General features: G+C 42.8%; 2 protein-coding genes across 5 annotated transcripts in view; one reads left to right on the forward strand and one right to left on the reverse strand.

The window, feature by feature from the left end:
• Positions 1 to 16,726, reverse strand: part of LOC109968018 (nardilysin-like) — a 77,085-nt gene that overhangs the window by 25,574 nt on the left and 34,785 nt on the right. The gene's annotated exons all lie outside the window — the stretch shown is intronic.
• On the forward strand, positions 1,053 to 16,545 carry LOC109968019 (SLIT and NTRK-like protein 3). 4 transcript variants are annotated; one of them, XM_020614000.1, is made up of 8 exons: positions 1,053 to 1,294; positions 1,980 to 2,328; positions 3,995 to 4,275; positions 4,444 to 4,695; positions 4,935 to 5,050; positions 5,331 to 6,251; positions 7,611 to 7,830; positions 14,006 to 16,545. In XM_020614000.1, exons 3-8 carry the CDS (start codon positions 4,060 to 4,062, stop codon positions 15,143 to 15,145), a joined length of 2,865 nt encoding a protein of 954 aa, XP_020469656.1. In that variant the 5' UTR covers positions 1,053 to 1,294; positions 1,980 to 2,328; positions 3,995 to 4,059; the 3' UTR covers positions 15,146 to 16,545. The 4 variants fall into 4 exon arrangements, with proteins under 4 accessions (XP_020469656.1, XP_020469657.1, XP_020469655.1 ...); XM_020614001.1 differs by having other exon boundaries at positions 1,983 to 2,328; XM_020613999.1 differs by lacking the exon at positions 1,980 to 2,328.

Consider the following 16,726-nt stretch of genomic DNA (forward strand, 5'->3'; position numbering starts at 1 on the left):
AAGGTGATTCACCTTAATGCGCGCTGAAATCAATGTGAAATTGAACTGAAAATTGAACTTTCAGCTCAGTAATGTGAAAGACATGTTGTTATTAAATGTTTTCCTATAGTCATGAAACTGGTTGACGGATATTTGAACGCTTGTGAATGCTTGTTTTCAACAGCCTGGCATCATGGTGTCCTTGGTGGAGACCCTGCCATTGGAGACTTGCCACAGAAACAGAAATGATGGAGCAGCATGCCACCCAGCAGGCTCTGATTAGTCGGTGTAGGAAGCTAGAATCAGTGTTGGTGAAGACTTGACTGGTCTCAATCTTCGCGGCATCTGTTGCGCCCACCACATCCGTTTGGCAAGACAGGTATTTTGATGGAGGCCTGCAGATTTCTAGGCCTCCCTGTGATCTCCGCTGCTCCCCTCAAAAAAGTCACCCAGTTTTCCCGACGGATGCTCTGTGCGTGCTCGCGCGTGCATGTGCGTATGTGCGCGACGATGCCAGCTGGCACGAGTCGCCATGGTAACACACACCGGTTTCACGAAATACGCCGGTGCTTAAGGGCAAGAGGAGAGATGAATAAACTAATGAGATTATAAATTATTGTCGGTATAGCTGAACAGTCGGGGTATTTTTACCAGACTGCACACGCGGGCAACGTGAAGAGAAAGTTTATGGGGCCCATTGTCTGTGACTCTGTTGTGTCTTCGGTAATCTGTTTATGATGAGGTCCTGAACTGGCTCCTCTGGTGAGGAGGAACCCACCCTGCGCGCTTTGTGCCTCATTACAAACTAGCAGTTGCGCGCCGCCTTACTGCATGATTAATTTCGGCGCCTCGTTCCCTATTTTTCTCCTCTATGAATTACTTTGTTGTGTTTGAGATGAAGAGAGGATTCTCCATCATTACGCATGCTACAACTCCACGCATTGCACGCCTGTCCAGCGGTCCAGTGCCGCAGCTCTCACGGGCTGCACTGTGGAGAAGCGGACCTGCATCCTAAAGCCCAACGTTTTCCACCCCTACTTTCTCTCTCTCCCGGTTTTTATCCTCCACCTCAGTACAGGAGAGGAGAGAGAGGGAGAAGAGTGCGGCTGAATGCGAACGACATGTCGACAGTCAGCCTCTAAAGTGTTTTCTCGGTCGTTCCCTAATTCTTTGGCGGTGGACTGAGTGAGTATTAACCGCATCCCTGCTCTGCTAAGCGTCGCTGTGTGGATCAGAGAAGCTGGTGGGGAGAGACAGACAATGGGGAATGGAACTGGATTGCGTTACTCTGCCAAGGATTTTCATACATAGCCTGGTAAATGTTTTAATTGGTTTTGTTAATGACTGGGCTGTTTAATTTGTCAAGCTTTAATCCTGCTAACTGTTACAATTTGTGTGCTGTAATGTTAAAGGCTAATTGATTTTCTTGGAGGGTTGTGGGCTATCCAGACTTGTAGCCCCATATACATTTGATCAGTGATGCTGCTGCTTGCCTGATAGTATGGGTCTGTACTGGCATCAGGGGCCCATGTAAAAGGCAGTGTGAAGCTTGGCAAGGCTGTGTGTGTTCTGACTGACAGAGAGGACAGAGAGGGACAAAGAGGTAGACACTGGAATTATGTGACATGAATAATATGGTGAAGAATAAGCAGTGACCGTCATCTCTGGTTTGCTTGCGTCAGTGTGTGGGTCTAGAGGAGAGAGAAGGGAAAAAAGTCAGAGTCAGAGAGACTCAAGAAAGACAGGGAAGCCACACCTGTGTCAGGCCTGTCTTCAGATGGACATGAAGTCAGATAGATAAATAGATAGATAGATAGATAGATAGATAGATAGATAGATAGATGGAGAGACAGATTTAAATTCAGCTGTGCTGTCACCATTCAACACACAAATCCTTTCCTTTCTTGTTACCATAATGATGCAGAGCTATGTCGACTGCTGACTAGTCCACTTGGCTGATTGGAGAAGGAGGAGTGTTGACTGTGTTTCTTCTTATTAAGCAGAGATGGCCATCCACCAAGGCAAAATCTAACAGGAGGCATCCCAGTGATGTCTCTGGACTCAGTATTGATCTCCTCTGTACTGGGGGTGGATTCAGGCCCAGTGAGAAGCTGTGTATTTCTTGGATGAAAACAAAGACCCAATGGGACTCTGAATGGGTTGTATTTTGTACTGTGATCCAATTTACCCAACACTATTGTTGGCCTGTGTTTCTTGTGTGCCATAAATACTCCAAACACTTTGATAGACTGGTGATTTTCTTTCCTATCTTACAGCAAATGCAAGGCAAAGACATTTTCCCTTCTGTTCATGCTTTTATGAATATTCTAGGAACAAGTACTGCAGCAGGTTTGTTATGAAATCACACACATCTTGCTACCTGTTTCTGTACTTGGCAGGCTATACAAGCATACTTTTTGGATATGGTTTGACCTTTCTTGCATTGTTTTCAGCACACACACACAGACATGTAACTTGGCTCCAGTTCTGTTTCTCTGTGAGGCAGGCGTTCACTGTGTGCAGGGTAGAGGGGAGGGGTTTGATGTAATCAATATCAGATTTCAGCTGTTTCACTGTGAGCTCTCATCCTGAGTGGCAGCCTTGACTGACTTCTTACTGCTTATGCAATCCCACTCTATTCTCCCACCTCACTCGTTTCCTGTGCCTTTGTACCTACTCCCTGCCCATTACTCTTCCTTTATCTATCCATCTCTCCTTTAGTCCATCCCTGCTCCCTATTCCAATTTTTCCTCCTCCTCCTCTTCTTGTTTCTACCTCTCACTTCATCTTTCCCAGTCATAATCATCTCTATGATTGCTCTTCCTCTCCTGGGCGGTGATTTTTTCACTTCTGCCTCCTTGTCTAACTCGCTGATGCTAGATTATTGCTGTATGATTACAGCTACCATACCATCATGATCATCACTGCATTTCGCATGGCAGTGTTCAATGCTGTATGAGCAGACCGAGATGCTTTATCCAATTTAGAGCTCATTAAGATTTGAGAGGAAATATCCCCAATGCAAGCCTCACATCTCTCTTGTTTCTCTTTTTTGTTTTGTTTTTGTTTTCGGGACCGCTGCAACTCTGTTCTCATTCTGTTGTTATTGCAGCGCCATTCTCATCATCATCACCATCACCATATCACCATCAATCCACATTCCTGCCTGTCACTGCACTGCCTTCACATCAGCCCTTTTGAAAATTCTGAAGAGTTTTCATTCACAGCGATGCTTTCGCTCCCCTGTCATTATGACAACAATGATTATGACAGAACTCGATGGCTGATAACCTAACATATTCTGCTGATTGATAATATGGGGTATTTTGCACCTCAACCTTGTGTTGTCTGATTGCCATTCATCTTATTAAATGGAGCAGTTCATTAGACAGAAGCATTATGAATCTGATTTGCATTTGCCCATATTCATATTACATACATTACAACAACACATGCGTGACATTTCAGCTTCACTGGGCATTTGAGAATCTAGATGAATATATTCATCACAAGCTTTCCCCCCCACTTGTGCAAAAAGCCACTCTGAAAATGATAAAATGTGATTCACAGGTGAACTAGCCCACATGTTTGCCTTTGTTTTGCATTTTCAGTGTCAGTATTTGAATTTTTAATTTGGATGCTACACTGTAGCAGCTGAGATGGTTCAGCTTGTTGGTTTCAAATCAATATTTCTTGCTTTTGTGAACCCTGTAAATCCAAAACCTTTGCTTTCTTGTTCAGAATACATCTTACACATGTTTACCATGGTTCAGTACATATCATGGCACACTGTGGCCTCAGTGGGCCTATTGTTATTCCAGTGCAATGTAATTCATTCCCCATGGCACTCCAGTTTGCGTGATTAAACTTTTATTTTCTGACTGTTTTAGTATGCTTGTGATGTGTCATCAATCTGATTCATCCTGAAATGACTATTGCTGTTGCCTCCCTTTGCTGTTTGTGTGCGTGTTTATGTGTGTCTGTCTGTATGCATGTGCCGGTCTTCGCTGTGCAGTGTGGTGAAGGGCCAATGTCAGGCTGTAGCCCCAGGCTGCTGAGCTGAGAGGGTGAAGCGGGAGGATGCAGTGGGTCACTCTGGCAGTGGTCCTGGGGTGTGTGTGTCTGTCCCATGCATCGCACACCCCCACCCCTACCCCCACCTCCACACACACCCCTCTGGTGGACAACTCCGAGGAGGAAGTGGACGAGTCATGCTTTGAGCCGTGTACGTGTGAGGTCAAGGAAGGCGTGCTGCACGTGCACTGTGATGGGCGGGGTTTCACTAATGTCAGCCAGGTATAACTTATTTATGTGAAACTGCACTTTACTGCACTCATTTAGCTCATTAATATCCTGTATCTCCAAGTCTAATATTCTGTCCGTAATGTGGTTTATGGGTCTTTCTAACTGTTAAGTTCATATAATTAATAAGATAACTAATCAGACCTGTAATCAATCATTCAGGTGTCACAGTCATGGGTCCGCCCTTTCAAACTCAACCTCCAGAGGAACTCTCTGAGGCGTCTCTATAGCAACGGGTTTCTGCACCTTGGCAACGCAGTGTCAATAAACCTTGGAAACAATGCGCTTCAAGACATCCGAGTGGGAGCGTTCCACGGGCTGGCCAAACTCCGACGCCTGTACCTCCATGAGAACAAGCTGGAGGTCTTCAGAAATGACACCTTTGCTGGCTTAGAGGCTCTAGAATATCTCCAGGTAGTGTTAAGAACATAATCCATGTTAATTTTTCATGAGTGACAGAATTATTGACGAATTGACAACACATAGCTGTGACAGAAATGATCATTTGCTACCAGGTGGCCAACATGAAAAAATCTTCCCATATTTTCTGTGCATTTTCAGATTGAAAGCACCTAAGCTTTCCTGCTGGATTCAGTCTGTTTTTCAATTGCAATGATTATGTGTTCATCCTAGTTTCTTTTTTCCACCTGTAGGCTGACTACAATGTGATAAAACGAATTGATAGCGGTGCACTGAGGTTCCTCTACAAGCTCAGAGTTCTCATCCTCAATGACAACCTGATCCCTGTCTTGCCTGCGCATCTGTTCAGGTCAGACTCTGATGAATATTCTGCAAAGCTTTTGAATATGCCAAGACTGAGCTGTGGAGATATCACTGTTAGGAACAATTAACCAGTCTGTACTATTGTTGAATTAATAATTCTGTGGCATTCAGTTTCATACTGTATCATGTAAGAGAGATTAATTATCAGATATAAAGAAGATTTCTCAGCAATGGGATGTGTGAACCTTTATTTTCACTTATTATCACATTATTCTTTCATCTAACCTGGCTTACTATCCCCCTCCTTCCCTTTTCTTCTGCACCAGATCTGTGTCTCTGACTCATCTGGACCTGCGGGGAAACCGTCTGAAGAGCCTGGCATATGCTGGGACCCTGGAGTATGTTGGCCGTTCCCTGATGGAGCTACAGCTAGAGGAGAATCCCTGGAACTGTGGCTGCGAGGCAGTGCAGCTACAGCAGTGGCTGGGTCAGATCCCCTACACAGCTGTAGTTGGGGATGTTACCTGTGAATATCCCTTCCACCTTCACGGCAAGGACCTGAGAGAAATTCCCCGGAAGGAGCTGTGTGCTGACCTGCCAGATAAAGAGCTACAAGGTGGTCCATCAGCAGGATCCCAGCCCCAACATTTGCCCCCTAACTCTAAACCCAACTTGCATCCCGGGCGCGTCAGGCCAACTAAACCCTCCTCCATGGTCCATGGCTCTCGCCAAAACACTCACACCTCCTCTACTTCGTCCTCTTCTTCCTCAGCAGAGCGCAAAGACAAGGAGAGGCACCCAAGACCGACTAAAAGGCCTCGACCCTCCAAAACATCCCCCACGCCTCGCAGTCTGATGCCCAATCAGAATCCCCCTGTGGCTGGCTACCAAACACGACCCCCAATCCCCATCATATGTCCCCTGGGCTGCACTTGCAATCTGCACATCACAGACCTGGGTCTGACCGTCAACTGCAAGGAGAACGGCTTCCTCAATGTGTCCCAGCTAACACCTCGGCCCCTCAACGGCCGCAAACTCTACCTGAGTGGAAATTTAATTCAGAGGATCTACCGCACAGACTTCTGGAATTTCTCCAGTCTTGACTTGCTTCACCTGGGGAACAATCGCATATCCTACCTCCAGGAGGGGGCCTTCTCCAGTTTGACAAGCCTGAGGAGCCTCTACCTTAATGGGAACAACCTGGAGAGGCTCAGCCCCCACATGTTTTTAGGGTTGCAGAACCTAAGGTAGGATTTTCCTTTTTGTTGCTCTTGCTGCACTTCAAACTAGCTCATAATCTGAAACCACACGTCAGCTCAGGTATCTAGACATTTGTTCATAAGTATGTGCAAATTAATCTCACTCTAAAACTGGCAAAGTACAGAGCAGAATGTTTTGATTACCATTATACTGGGGTTTGACTGAAATGAAAGGTGCCCATTCTCTTTGAGGAATGTCATTTTTTAGTGACATGCTGCCTGATGACATGCTTCAGTTGAGGTGTGAGCCTGGTATGAGTGACAACGTGAAAATTTATGTTTTTTGTATTTGCATACAGAAGTGTTGATAAGAAACGTCTGAATGTTGCCAGGAATTAGGGCTTCTGGAAAACGGCTTACCGTACAAACAAGCCATCAGAATGAAGCATATGTATCATTGTCAGATTAAGGATACAAAGATAATTCCTCTGCAAATAATGTATACAACAAAAATCTACATCAGTGATTCTATTTATTGAGTTAATTAAACACTGTGATGTTTCATTAAGACAGCAAATCGATTTTAGCGCACTGCTATATAAAGAAGATGAAGGTTTATGCCATGGTACCTTCATATTCAGAACATCATTTAGCCTTTAGTTTTCAACTTTACTGTCTCTATATTCCAGGATAAGGGTCAAAATATCTACAGATCTTTTAATTTGACTTTTAATCAATAATACAGATGCTCTCAGGACATTCCTTCCTTTTAACCTCTCATTAGCCTTTGTTAGTGACACCAGTAGTATAAGTCATTTAAACCAGATGTATTACTTATTTCAGCGATGGAAGTATATTAGATGACAAGCATGCAATGAAAAGTCTACTGTTATACTTAATTTTCCTAAGTTCACACAGATTTCTAGTACTGAAAAAAAACAACAAAGTTTTTTTAATTCAACGTGATGATCAGACATGCCTAGGCAAGTCTAAGTAGTCATCCATGTAAAATTGCACAATATTGATCATCTAATCAGCTGTGAACAGGGAAAGTGCAGATTAAATAAAATTTCTAACATGAATCCTTTGCATAAATATTCACCGATGTCATCATTATCATTCTGGAGTGCAGGAAAGGCAAATTACATGCAGAACACTTCAAAAGTAAATCATTTAAATGTGAAAATTCATACTGCGCACTAATTAAGAATCAAGAATAATGTTTTTATAGCAAAAGACAAATAATCAATGACATATTTTTAATGTCAGATATCATGAGCTAGAGATGTAGTGGTGAAATTTAACAAACCTATGCTGCATTTAGTATATGATCCCATTTACACAGTCTGTCCTCAATTTCTATACATGTACTCTAAAACTATGACACTGTCCTCACCTCTGTTTTAGGTATCTTTATTTTGAGTACAACGAGATCCATGAGATAGATCCAGGGACATTTGATTCCATGCCATCCCTCCAGCTGTTGTTCCTCAACGCCAACCTGCTGCGGAGCCTCCCTCTTGGTGTGTTTTCGGGAGTTAATCTGGCTCGCCTCAATCTGAGAAACAACCACCTCCTGCAGCTCCCTACGGAGGGCGTGCTGGAGCACCTCACCGGGCTGGTACAGGTTGGTGCAAAGCTAAAAATGCATTTACTGAATGACTCAAGTGGATTCAGTGCGGGTGGATGCTTGAAAAAAATCACTGATCTGCTAACCTGCGCGTGTGTAAATGAGTCAGATACCTGGCACGAGGCTTTTAACAAATTTAGGCCAAATACCATGCGCTCCTGTTGAGTGACAGTGGCAGGGTGAAAAATTTAAATGATTGAATTGGCTCACCCCCACTGATTTACTAAACAAAAATATGCATAATTATAAAGAGCATATTTATTTTAAATGTCAGACGATAAAATTAAAAGAACTAATAAATTGCCAAGACACATCATATTATCACAGCTTGATGAAACAAACAAAACAAGACAAAATCTTGGATCAAACCACATTTAAAACTTCTGGCAGCCCATGATCTTCTAGCCTCTGGCACAGCTGCAGTTTTCTACATCATCTGCATCGTCTGTTGTTTTGAGAGCACTGCTGTGGCATGCGGGACTTTAGTTGCGCCTCAGGTATTCTAATTGGAAAATTGCAATTGACTTGATTTGCATAAGTGGTCTTAATAAATCAGCAGCTAAACCGGAGAAAGCTGAGTTTTTGAGCAAGGTTATAATTAACACACCTCTTAGTAAATAGACTGTATAAACTACAGTATGTGTTAAATTCACAGCTTTTGTTAGGCCTTACCTTGCACATTTAACTGCAGCATTATGTTGCTGGTTGCTGTGCACAATGCACCGATAAGGACCGAACCTAAGGTATTACTCTTTTTTCCCTTTTCATCCTGCCTCCGCTCACTTCAGCTAATTTACTGTACCAGGCTTTTCTTAGACAGGCAGAGTAGAATGAGGTAAGGTGGGTGTGGATTAGCTGGAATGTCACTGTGAATTTCTGTTTTACTTTGCTCCATGAAAAATTCCAAGGTAGTGTGGGTGAGGCTGGCAGTTCAGAGGCTCTAAATGTTTGCTCAGGGAAAGGATGACAGTGGTTTATGAAGCTGGAGGAACCATGTAGAAGTGTATTATGTTTTTATGCTGTTATATCCCTCTGATGTCCAAGACCATTAAAGCATTCACCAAATGGAAGCACACTGTGGGCCATATTCATAAAGCTCAGCGGTATCATCATTGTACTGCTCAAAATCTGTGGTACAGTAATTGAATTCATTCATTTACCAAGGTTGTTATTACTCCGACAAAGCCACATTATCACTGCCTATGGACTGCACAAAATAATGTGACAATGATATCACCTGTTGACTTATTGCTGGCCTGTTTGAAGCTCGGGAAGTGGGATTTCTGGGCACTGGTGTATGTTTTTGAAGCCAGAGTTTGCACAGTAAAATCAAAGGGTAACACAGATGGAAGCAGGGTGAAGCTCACAGCTGCTGTAAAAAGCAACCCATTTTGATAATCATAAAGCAGCAACATGTATAGCTTAGCATCTCTGTCACTATCAAGGACACGATTATACAGTCACACCCACTTACATGCTAATATATTTTTGAAAAATACCTCCCTGATGTTGCTAGTATTTAAAAATAATAACCATGAGCGAGACATCAAAGAGACAATCAAGATTGCTATGGTGTCTGTAATTTCTTAATCAGAGAATTATTAGCTACAGAAGAGCTAATGAGCCTTACTGTAAGTTAGATGAATCAGCATCTGAGTGGGTGCCAGAAATATGTACAGTTCAAGGACACATATGTCTCTGTCAGTAAACACAAAGAAAATGTTGTGTAGTACTGGGCAACACTCACTCATCACTGCCATTGAAGAAGCTTGCCACGGTACACCTAGTGTGATGTCAGATAGAAAAACATTGCATTTCACAATGAACGGGTCTGATAGGAAACCAGCGTGTTTAATGCTCAACTAACATTCTCCTCATTATTAGTTTTACATTATTCTGTGTTAATACGTAATCAACAACAAATATTTAGCTTGACATTTTGCTAAATATAATTTTTGGTTTGTTGGCCCATTAGACAAGAAGCATGATATCACTCCATCATACATCCATTCAGTATAAGACTACATCCTGCTTGTTAGCTTCTATAGCATAAAGATGGGAAAAGGGAAGCGGTTAGCCTGGCTCTGTCCAAAATCCACCTACCAGTGCCTCTAAAGCTCATTAATTATCACAATATATCTACTTTCTTCATCCCGTGCTATTTCTTAGCTGCAGCATCAAGCTACAGTAAATAAATCTAAACCGACTACACTCAATTAACATTGTCACTGACTAAGTCATTGACTTTTAGCATCCCAGCTCCTTCCAGTGGGATCAGAAGGATTTAGCTCAGGCATGATGGACAGTATATTACTCTCTAGTTGAAAACTTATTGGACGACCAAGAAAGCTACAGAAACATCATGACTTGATAATTCTGTTGTAAATAAGTGGCTGTGAACAGTTGTACTTGAAAATAGTTTATGAATATGTCCAGTAACCAGCCACTGACTGAACTCGGTGACATGAACAAAGAAGTGTAACTATGTGATTCGATATTTCCACCTCAAATTATTATTATGAGACCAGCATAGGATTCGTACAGTTGAACAGTAGCAAGGTTGTGGTTAATGAATGTTAAGTGGCTAGTGATGTCAGATGATGACAGTCAAATGTTAAATTGAGCATAAACATGTATTCAGTTCTAAAACTGAACACAGAGAGTTGCTTTTAACCACTAACATCTTAACAAATCAAATCTAGTAACTCAGTGTTATTCTGGCCATTATTTTCAGTTGGTGGTTTCTATCCTGCCTATTAAATATCATTTTAACATAAAGCTAATCAGTGACTGTGTTCATGCAGTGAAAATCTATGATATAAACCACCTGAAATTGCACTTACAGTACAGCAAGAACATCACCACCTCAGGTGTTTTTAGCACGCTATCTCAATTAAAGCCTCTGAAAATCCTCCACTTCTAGTTGTTGTGAAGAGTGGCCAGCAAACAAATGTATTTTCCATTTTAGGACAGGAGACTTTAGTCTCATTGACTGTCTATCACACTATATCTTATCTGTAGAATTAAATGCCAGTAGAGCCTGTTTAACTCCTGCCTGAAAGATACTGTAATCAGAATATACTCATCATGTCAGGTCTAGTTCTATCGCAGTTGGCAGCACATTCCAGACAGAAAATCTAGATACCCAGCTACAGCAGCGTTAAAAGTCAGCATTTGTTTTCCCTCAGAAAAAAAGCTCAAGGGCTTCTTTTTAGACTCACCAAGTTGCACTGATGTTCAGCAATCACTCAAAGGCGCACATGCCATTTTCTCCACTGACAGTAGCCTCAATAGACCAGAAACTCTTGCTCTTTGCTCTTTGCTATTACTACCACTCTCTCCACCTACATGAAACACAAACCACTGGATAGCGCAAGTTCATGCCCCTTCTCAAGGGGTTGTTGAAGTCACTCTGGGAAATATGGGAAATCACTATCTGAGTTAGAAGTCGACGAGGCAGGCAAAGGCAGCATGAGTATACTATGAAAGTAAATCGCAACACTTAAAAAAAAACCCTTCCTGGAATGCACTCAACATAACAGACTGATGAAATAATTGTTTTGATGCATTTCTCTAGTTTTGTATATATAACATCTCACCTATACTGTAGCCATGAAGACAAATTTCCAGTATACACAGAAAAACTGCATATATTGCAGATTCCTCTTCAAATGCACACACACACACACACCACACATTTTCTCTTTGTATATTATTCAAAGACAGTGAAACACATTCATCAGTATGGAGAAGCCTTGACAAGCTAAGCTCAGGGGCGGCACGTCACAAGAGACTACAGCAAAATCCCTGCACCAGAACTTCCAGAACTTGCATATATTGACAATATTTCTGTGAGCTAACTGGAGCGATTGGAATGACTGACAGGATATTGCTGTTTGGGCAAAGTGATCAATTATACGACACAGCTCGGTGAGCACGTCCTAAATTTCTCCCTTGATGTAATTTTTTAAATAGCTTTCAAGCAGGTTCTGGACAATTATTGCTTGATCTTTGATCTGGGTTATAATGATAAAAACCCACAAGAGCAAACTTACTGCAGCTAAAGAGTGGCAGTTTCCATCCAGAAGGGATCTGATCTGCCATTATTTAAGCCAGGCTAAATATATTTTCTGAGAGAGAGAGTTTTTTTTATGTGTGTGTGTGTGGCCCAAAATCCATGAGTTACTATCTTCACGGTGACTGGAAAAAAACTTGTGAGGACTGGCAGCAGGTCCCCACAGTGTAGTTTGTTGGATTTTATGAAAATGATAGGTTGTAAGGTTAGGGCAAGTGTAGGATTTGGTTAAGCTTAGGGTAAGGGTTAAGGTTCGGCAAGTAGTGGTTATGGTTAAGGTTAAGATAAGTCTACAGGAAATGAATGTAAGTCAGTGTAAAGTCCCCACAGTGATTTTCATGAATTTCTTTCTGAATATGCAGCAGCAAAACATCCAAATCTACAGCATTTAAATAAGACTCTGGTAACTGGTTTTTCCTAATACAATGTGTGTTACCTTGTTAGTGGAATGCGTTTACTAAAAACCTCCATGTTCATAATAAATATATACTATAATGGTTTCATGCGCTTGCATTCCCACTGCAACTTGCCCCTGCCGGGTTAACTGAGAGTCTATAATTTCCCTTCCCAACACAGCTTTGATTGACAAAACAGTAAATCGCACACTAGGTGACCAGGCGTATAAATTGTAAATGGTGTTAGACACACAGGACAGATGCCTGCAGAAGAGAAGGCGATAGAACCTCTGGGATCTGCAAGAAAGAAAACAGTATCTGAGAATAAAATGCTGCAAGAATTTCAACCAGATGTGAGGCTATAGTTGTGAAAGTTATGAAACTGCAAAAACAAGCTGACATTTTGGTCATATGGTGTTTATTTAAAATGTCACTGTGTTTTTTAATGTTCAGTCATGCTACATTACAGCTCAGATGTGTTACAAAACTGCACTTTCAGTGTGCCTTTAATATAATGGAAGTGTTCAAACTGAGTTAAGACTGCAGCTTAATGTTGTTTCTGCTCACCCTCCAGTCTCAATTATGTCATTATCAAAGCCACACAAAAGCCCACAGTGGGTTAACTTCAATAAAGCTAAGGAGCATCCTGCTGTTCAGTGTGAGGCATGGGGAAATAGTTGTACCGTGGCTCCCACAACAGCAATGCTGAATCATCTTGAAAAGCATCCATCTATTTCTGCAAGCCAGGGAGATGGCCTAACCAAATTAGCATGACAACATTTGTGCAAGCTCCTTGGAAGTGTGACAGAGAGAATATCGGCTTTCATTGCCAATGTCATTGCTAAAGATATGGAACAGATCAGTTCTGCAGACAACACGGCACGGTGTAAGTGATTCCCGTTGTGCGTAATCTGCTTTTGCCTTTTCAAAGTGCGGCAAAGTGAATATTTGAGTTTGTTTTAGGACATGCAATCAATAGCTGGCAAAGAGAAAATGGATTTACACACATACCTATTGGATTATAGTACATGGGAGAGTCATGTCTATTATTGAAAACAAGGTGCTGTGATAGATACACTGACATGGTCACTACACAGTACCTGCCAGTGAATTACCACTTATGTAAACTCTGAAAATTCTTTATTATAAACTAAATATTCCTATAACCTGCTGCACTTTTAAGAGAGCACTTACAGGAGGTACTAGTTGTAGTGGTTACTGCCCAGACTGTCTATTATTGAGAATATATTATGCCTGTGTACAGCCATTTGGAAAATGTATAGTATAAGCACTTCAATATTTTGATAACCTTATTATGACATTATTTAAATTAATCAATGCTATTTATTACCAGCACATTAAAAAAACATTTAGAGACACTTGAATACATGGAGAGCTATATTCTATTATGCAAATGCTGAGAAACTCATTTTCCATTAATTCTTGCTGGTGAAAGGCAAAGGTAGCAGAGAAAACACCATTTTTCTTGTTGTCATCTTATTAGAGTGCTAACTTCTGACTTATTCTCCAGCACAAGACATTTTCCAAGTTACTTATTTATATCACAAGAATGTCAGCAAAATTATCTCTTTCTTGTTTACATTCCTCACAGTGATTCATGAATTTTGTATTTCGTGGCAGACCAGTAATTAGATTGCTATTACACAATGACAACACACAGTGCTGTTATGTATCCCTTCAGGTGGACCTGCAGCAGAACCCGTGGGAGTGCAACTGCGATGCAGCTCCACTGAAGCGTTGGCTGGAGGGGCTCAGCGCGGTGGTGGTGGTAGGAGAGGTGGTCTGCCATTCCCCAGAAAAGACCAAAGGTGTAGACCTGCGGTCCCTCTCTGTGGAGCTGCTCTGCCCTGAGCTGGAGCCCCAGGAGAACCAGGAGCAGGTGGAGCAGACAGCCACCTCCACAACTGCAGACACAGGTGTATCGGTTGGCTACCCTGGCCCAGGGCTGGGCCCCGTGGTCCCTCCAGGGAAGGATTCAATCCCTTTGTCGGTGTTAGTGCTCAGCCTGCTAGTGTTGTTTGTCTGTGCATTCTTCGTGGCGGCGGCACTAATCGCCTACGCCCTGAGGAGGAGGGACAAGCTGCCTTTCCGTCGCCAGGGAGAGGTAGACTTGGCCGGCATCCAGATGGAGTGTGGAATCTTCACTGAGCAGACGCACCACCACCATCATCACCATGGCCTCCCTGAGACACCGCCCCTACCTCCTCCTGAGCACAACCATGTCTATGACACCATCCTGCCCCCAGAGGCTGGGCCTAAAGGTCCCGGCCCTGCTGCAGCTTCACTCATGTGTAGCAACCCCATCTACAAAGAGGCGCAGGATGCAGCAGTAAAACAGCGACCACAGCAGCAGCAGCAACAGACATTTGCAGCTTCTAAAGAAACTGAGGAAGGATACTGCTCTACGGCAGAGAAGGAGAGGGAGTGGACTCTGGATGTGTCCTCATCGCCCATTAACACCGTTACAGGAGCAATGGGACCTCTCGCTGGCCTTCATGGGAATGGCATCCTCTGCCCCACAGTGATCGACAGCCAGGGCCCCACCCCTAAAGTTGAACTGGTGGACTGCCTCTTCAGACTCCCTGCCCCCGAGTTCAGAGACCTGCCAGACAGGTACGCGAGGCCACCGCCTCGCTATCCTCACCCTGAAGACTCCAAACAGGATGCCAGACCTGACCAAACGCTCGTGGTCACCACCTCCAGCTCCACAGCAGGCGGTGCTAACAGCAGCCAGAGCGAACAGGGAGCAGGAGAGCAGAGAGCCAGACTGAGGACCACACCAGACTACATGGAGGTGCTGGACCGCTCATACCAGTTTTAACACTCCTCCTCTTGCTACCCCCCTTCTCTTGTCTTCTCATCATCTCCCTCTCTGGTGATGAATCATCCAGTAACAGTGACTCCTGTACAGAGGCTGCCGTAGTTTTGAGAAGATCCTGTGGGGGAGCGAGACTACACTACACACTGTTTATTCCTGAATAACAAGCTGAGGTCAGATTTTGTATTTTCCCCACTACTGGCATATAGGTTGGTATTTGGCAAGGATTAGATGGTCCCTCTACCTGGAGGCAAAACCTCAGCTGCAGCTGCTCCAGTATTTTTTCCTCTATTACACTTCACAATCGTAAAATACTGAGGCTCCATTTTTCTACAGTGACCAGGAGACAGTGTGGTGGTGCTGGTGGGCGTTAATGTTCATTTTATCAATCTCAAAAGACCCGTGTGGAGGTGAAACACACCAACTCTTTGCAACATCAAACACACAGTCATAAACTGTGATAGAGGGAAGGTGTGGAATGAGCTGGGCAAACACGTTATGATGGAGAAAAGACAGAGACAAAATGAGAGGGAGAGCGATGACTGAAATCAGCCAAGTGCCTTAGCAATGAACAGCCAGCAGTGTGGTCAATGCTTATTTTTGTATGAATACAGATCTATTTATCTAAACAAAGAGGTTTGACTACCAACAGATGGGACGCTGATGGACGACAGAGACTAAAACCAATCAAGGCGCAGAATAATTGCATTCCCTGGATGAGCCAAAAATAATAATATACCCAGTCAATATCGGAGTTATTTGTATGGAGTTCAGTTCATTTTCATCTCATCCAGTTAACTTAATTTGCTGGTCCAGTTGAAATTTTACAGGGCTAGTGAGGGACTCGCAGTATTCATGAAGCGTTGGCTCTGTGTGAAATTCTAAAAAATGTTCTGGCTTTATGGAGGAAAGTATAGTAATATTTTTTGAATGCAAGACAAAACAAAGAAGGGCCGACCTACAGAAGGACACTGTGGCAATGGATGCATTTTGGATTTCCTAATCAGCCAGACTTAACGGGGCCATGTGGACCTCTGCCCCATGTTTAATTTCATCAGACAAAGGCACCCTGGTTATTGCATTGTTTTTTTTAAGTATTCTCAAAGGGAAACTGAATGACAAAAAAGCAATGGACAAAAAAAAAGCAGAATTTGAAGGCATTTTTTTGACAAACAAAAAAGAGAGACAAAAGACAGACACTTCTATCAGCTATTAATTATTATCTTTTCAGAGGTACCTTTTTATGCTTTCATCTCCTACCAATAGTAGAGGCAGTTGTGAATATATTTATTCTTAGTTTTTGCGTGTTGAAGCTCTCCTGTAAGGGATCATGTTATATTAATGTATAGGATGATTCTGCATCTGGTTCAGCCTTCTTACCGCCGACCCACAAAATACAATAAAGGGTGCTACGTAAAAACCTTGTGATGGCAGGCTACTGTGTGACAAATTGACTCATACACACACACACACACACATGCCCTGACCCCCACAAACACACACTCACTCTCTCTCTCTGTTTCCATTACCTTAATGGTGCATGAAAAAACAGCTCGAGGTATGCTAAGCCTGTAAGGCTTGTCC

This window comes from Monopterus albus, unplaced genomic scaffold (genome assembly GCF_001952655.1).
Source record: "Monopterus albus unplaced genomic scaffold, M_albus_1.0 scaffold141.1, whole genome shotgun sequence".
In the NCBI taxonomy this organism is placed as follows: Eukaryota; Metazoa; Chordata; class Actinopteri; order Synbranchiformes; family Synbranchidae; genus Monopterus; species Monopterus albus.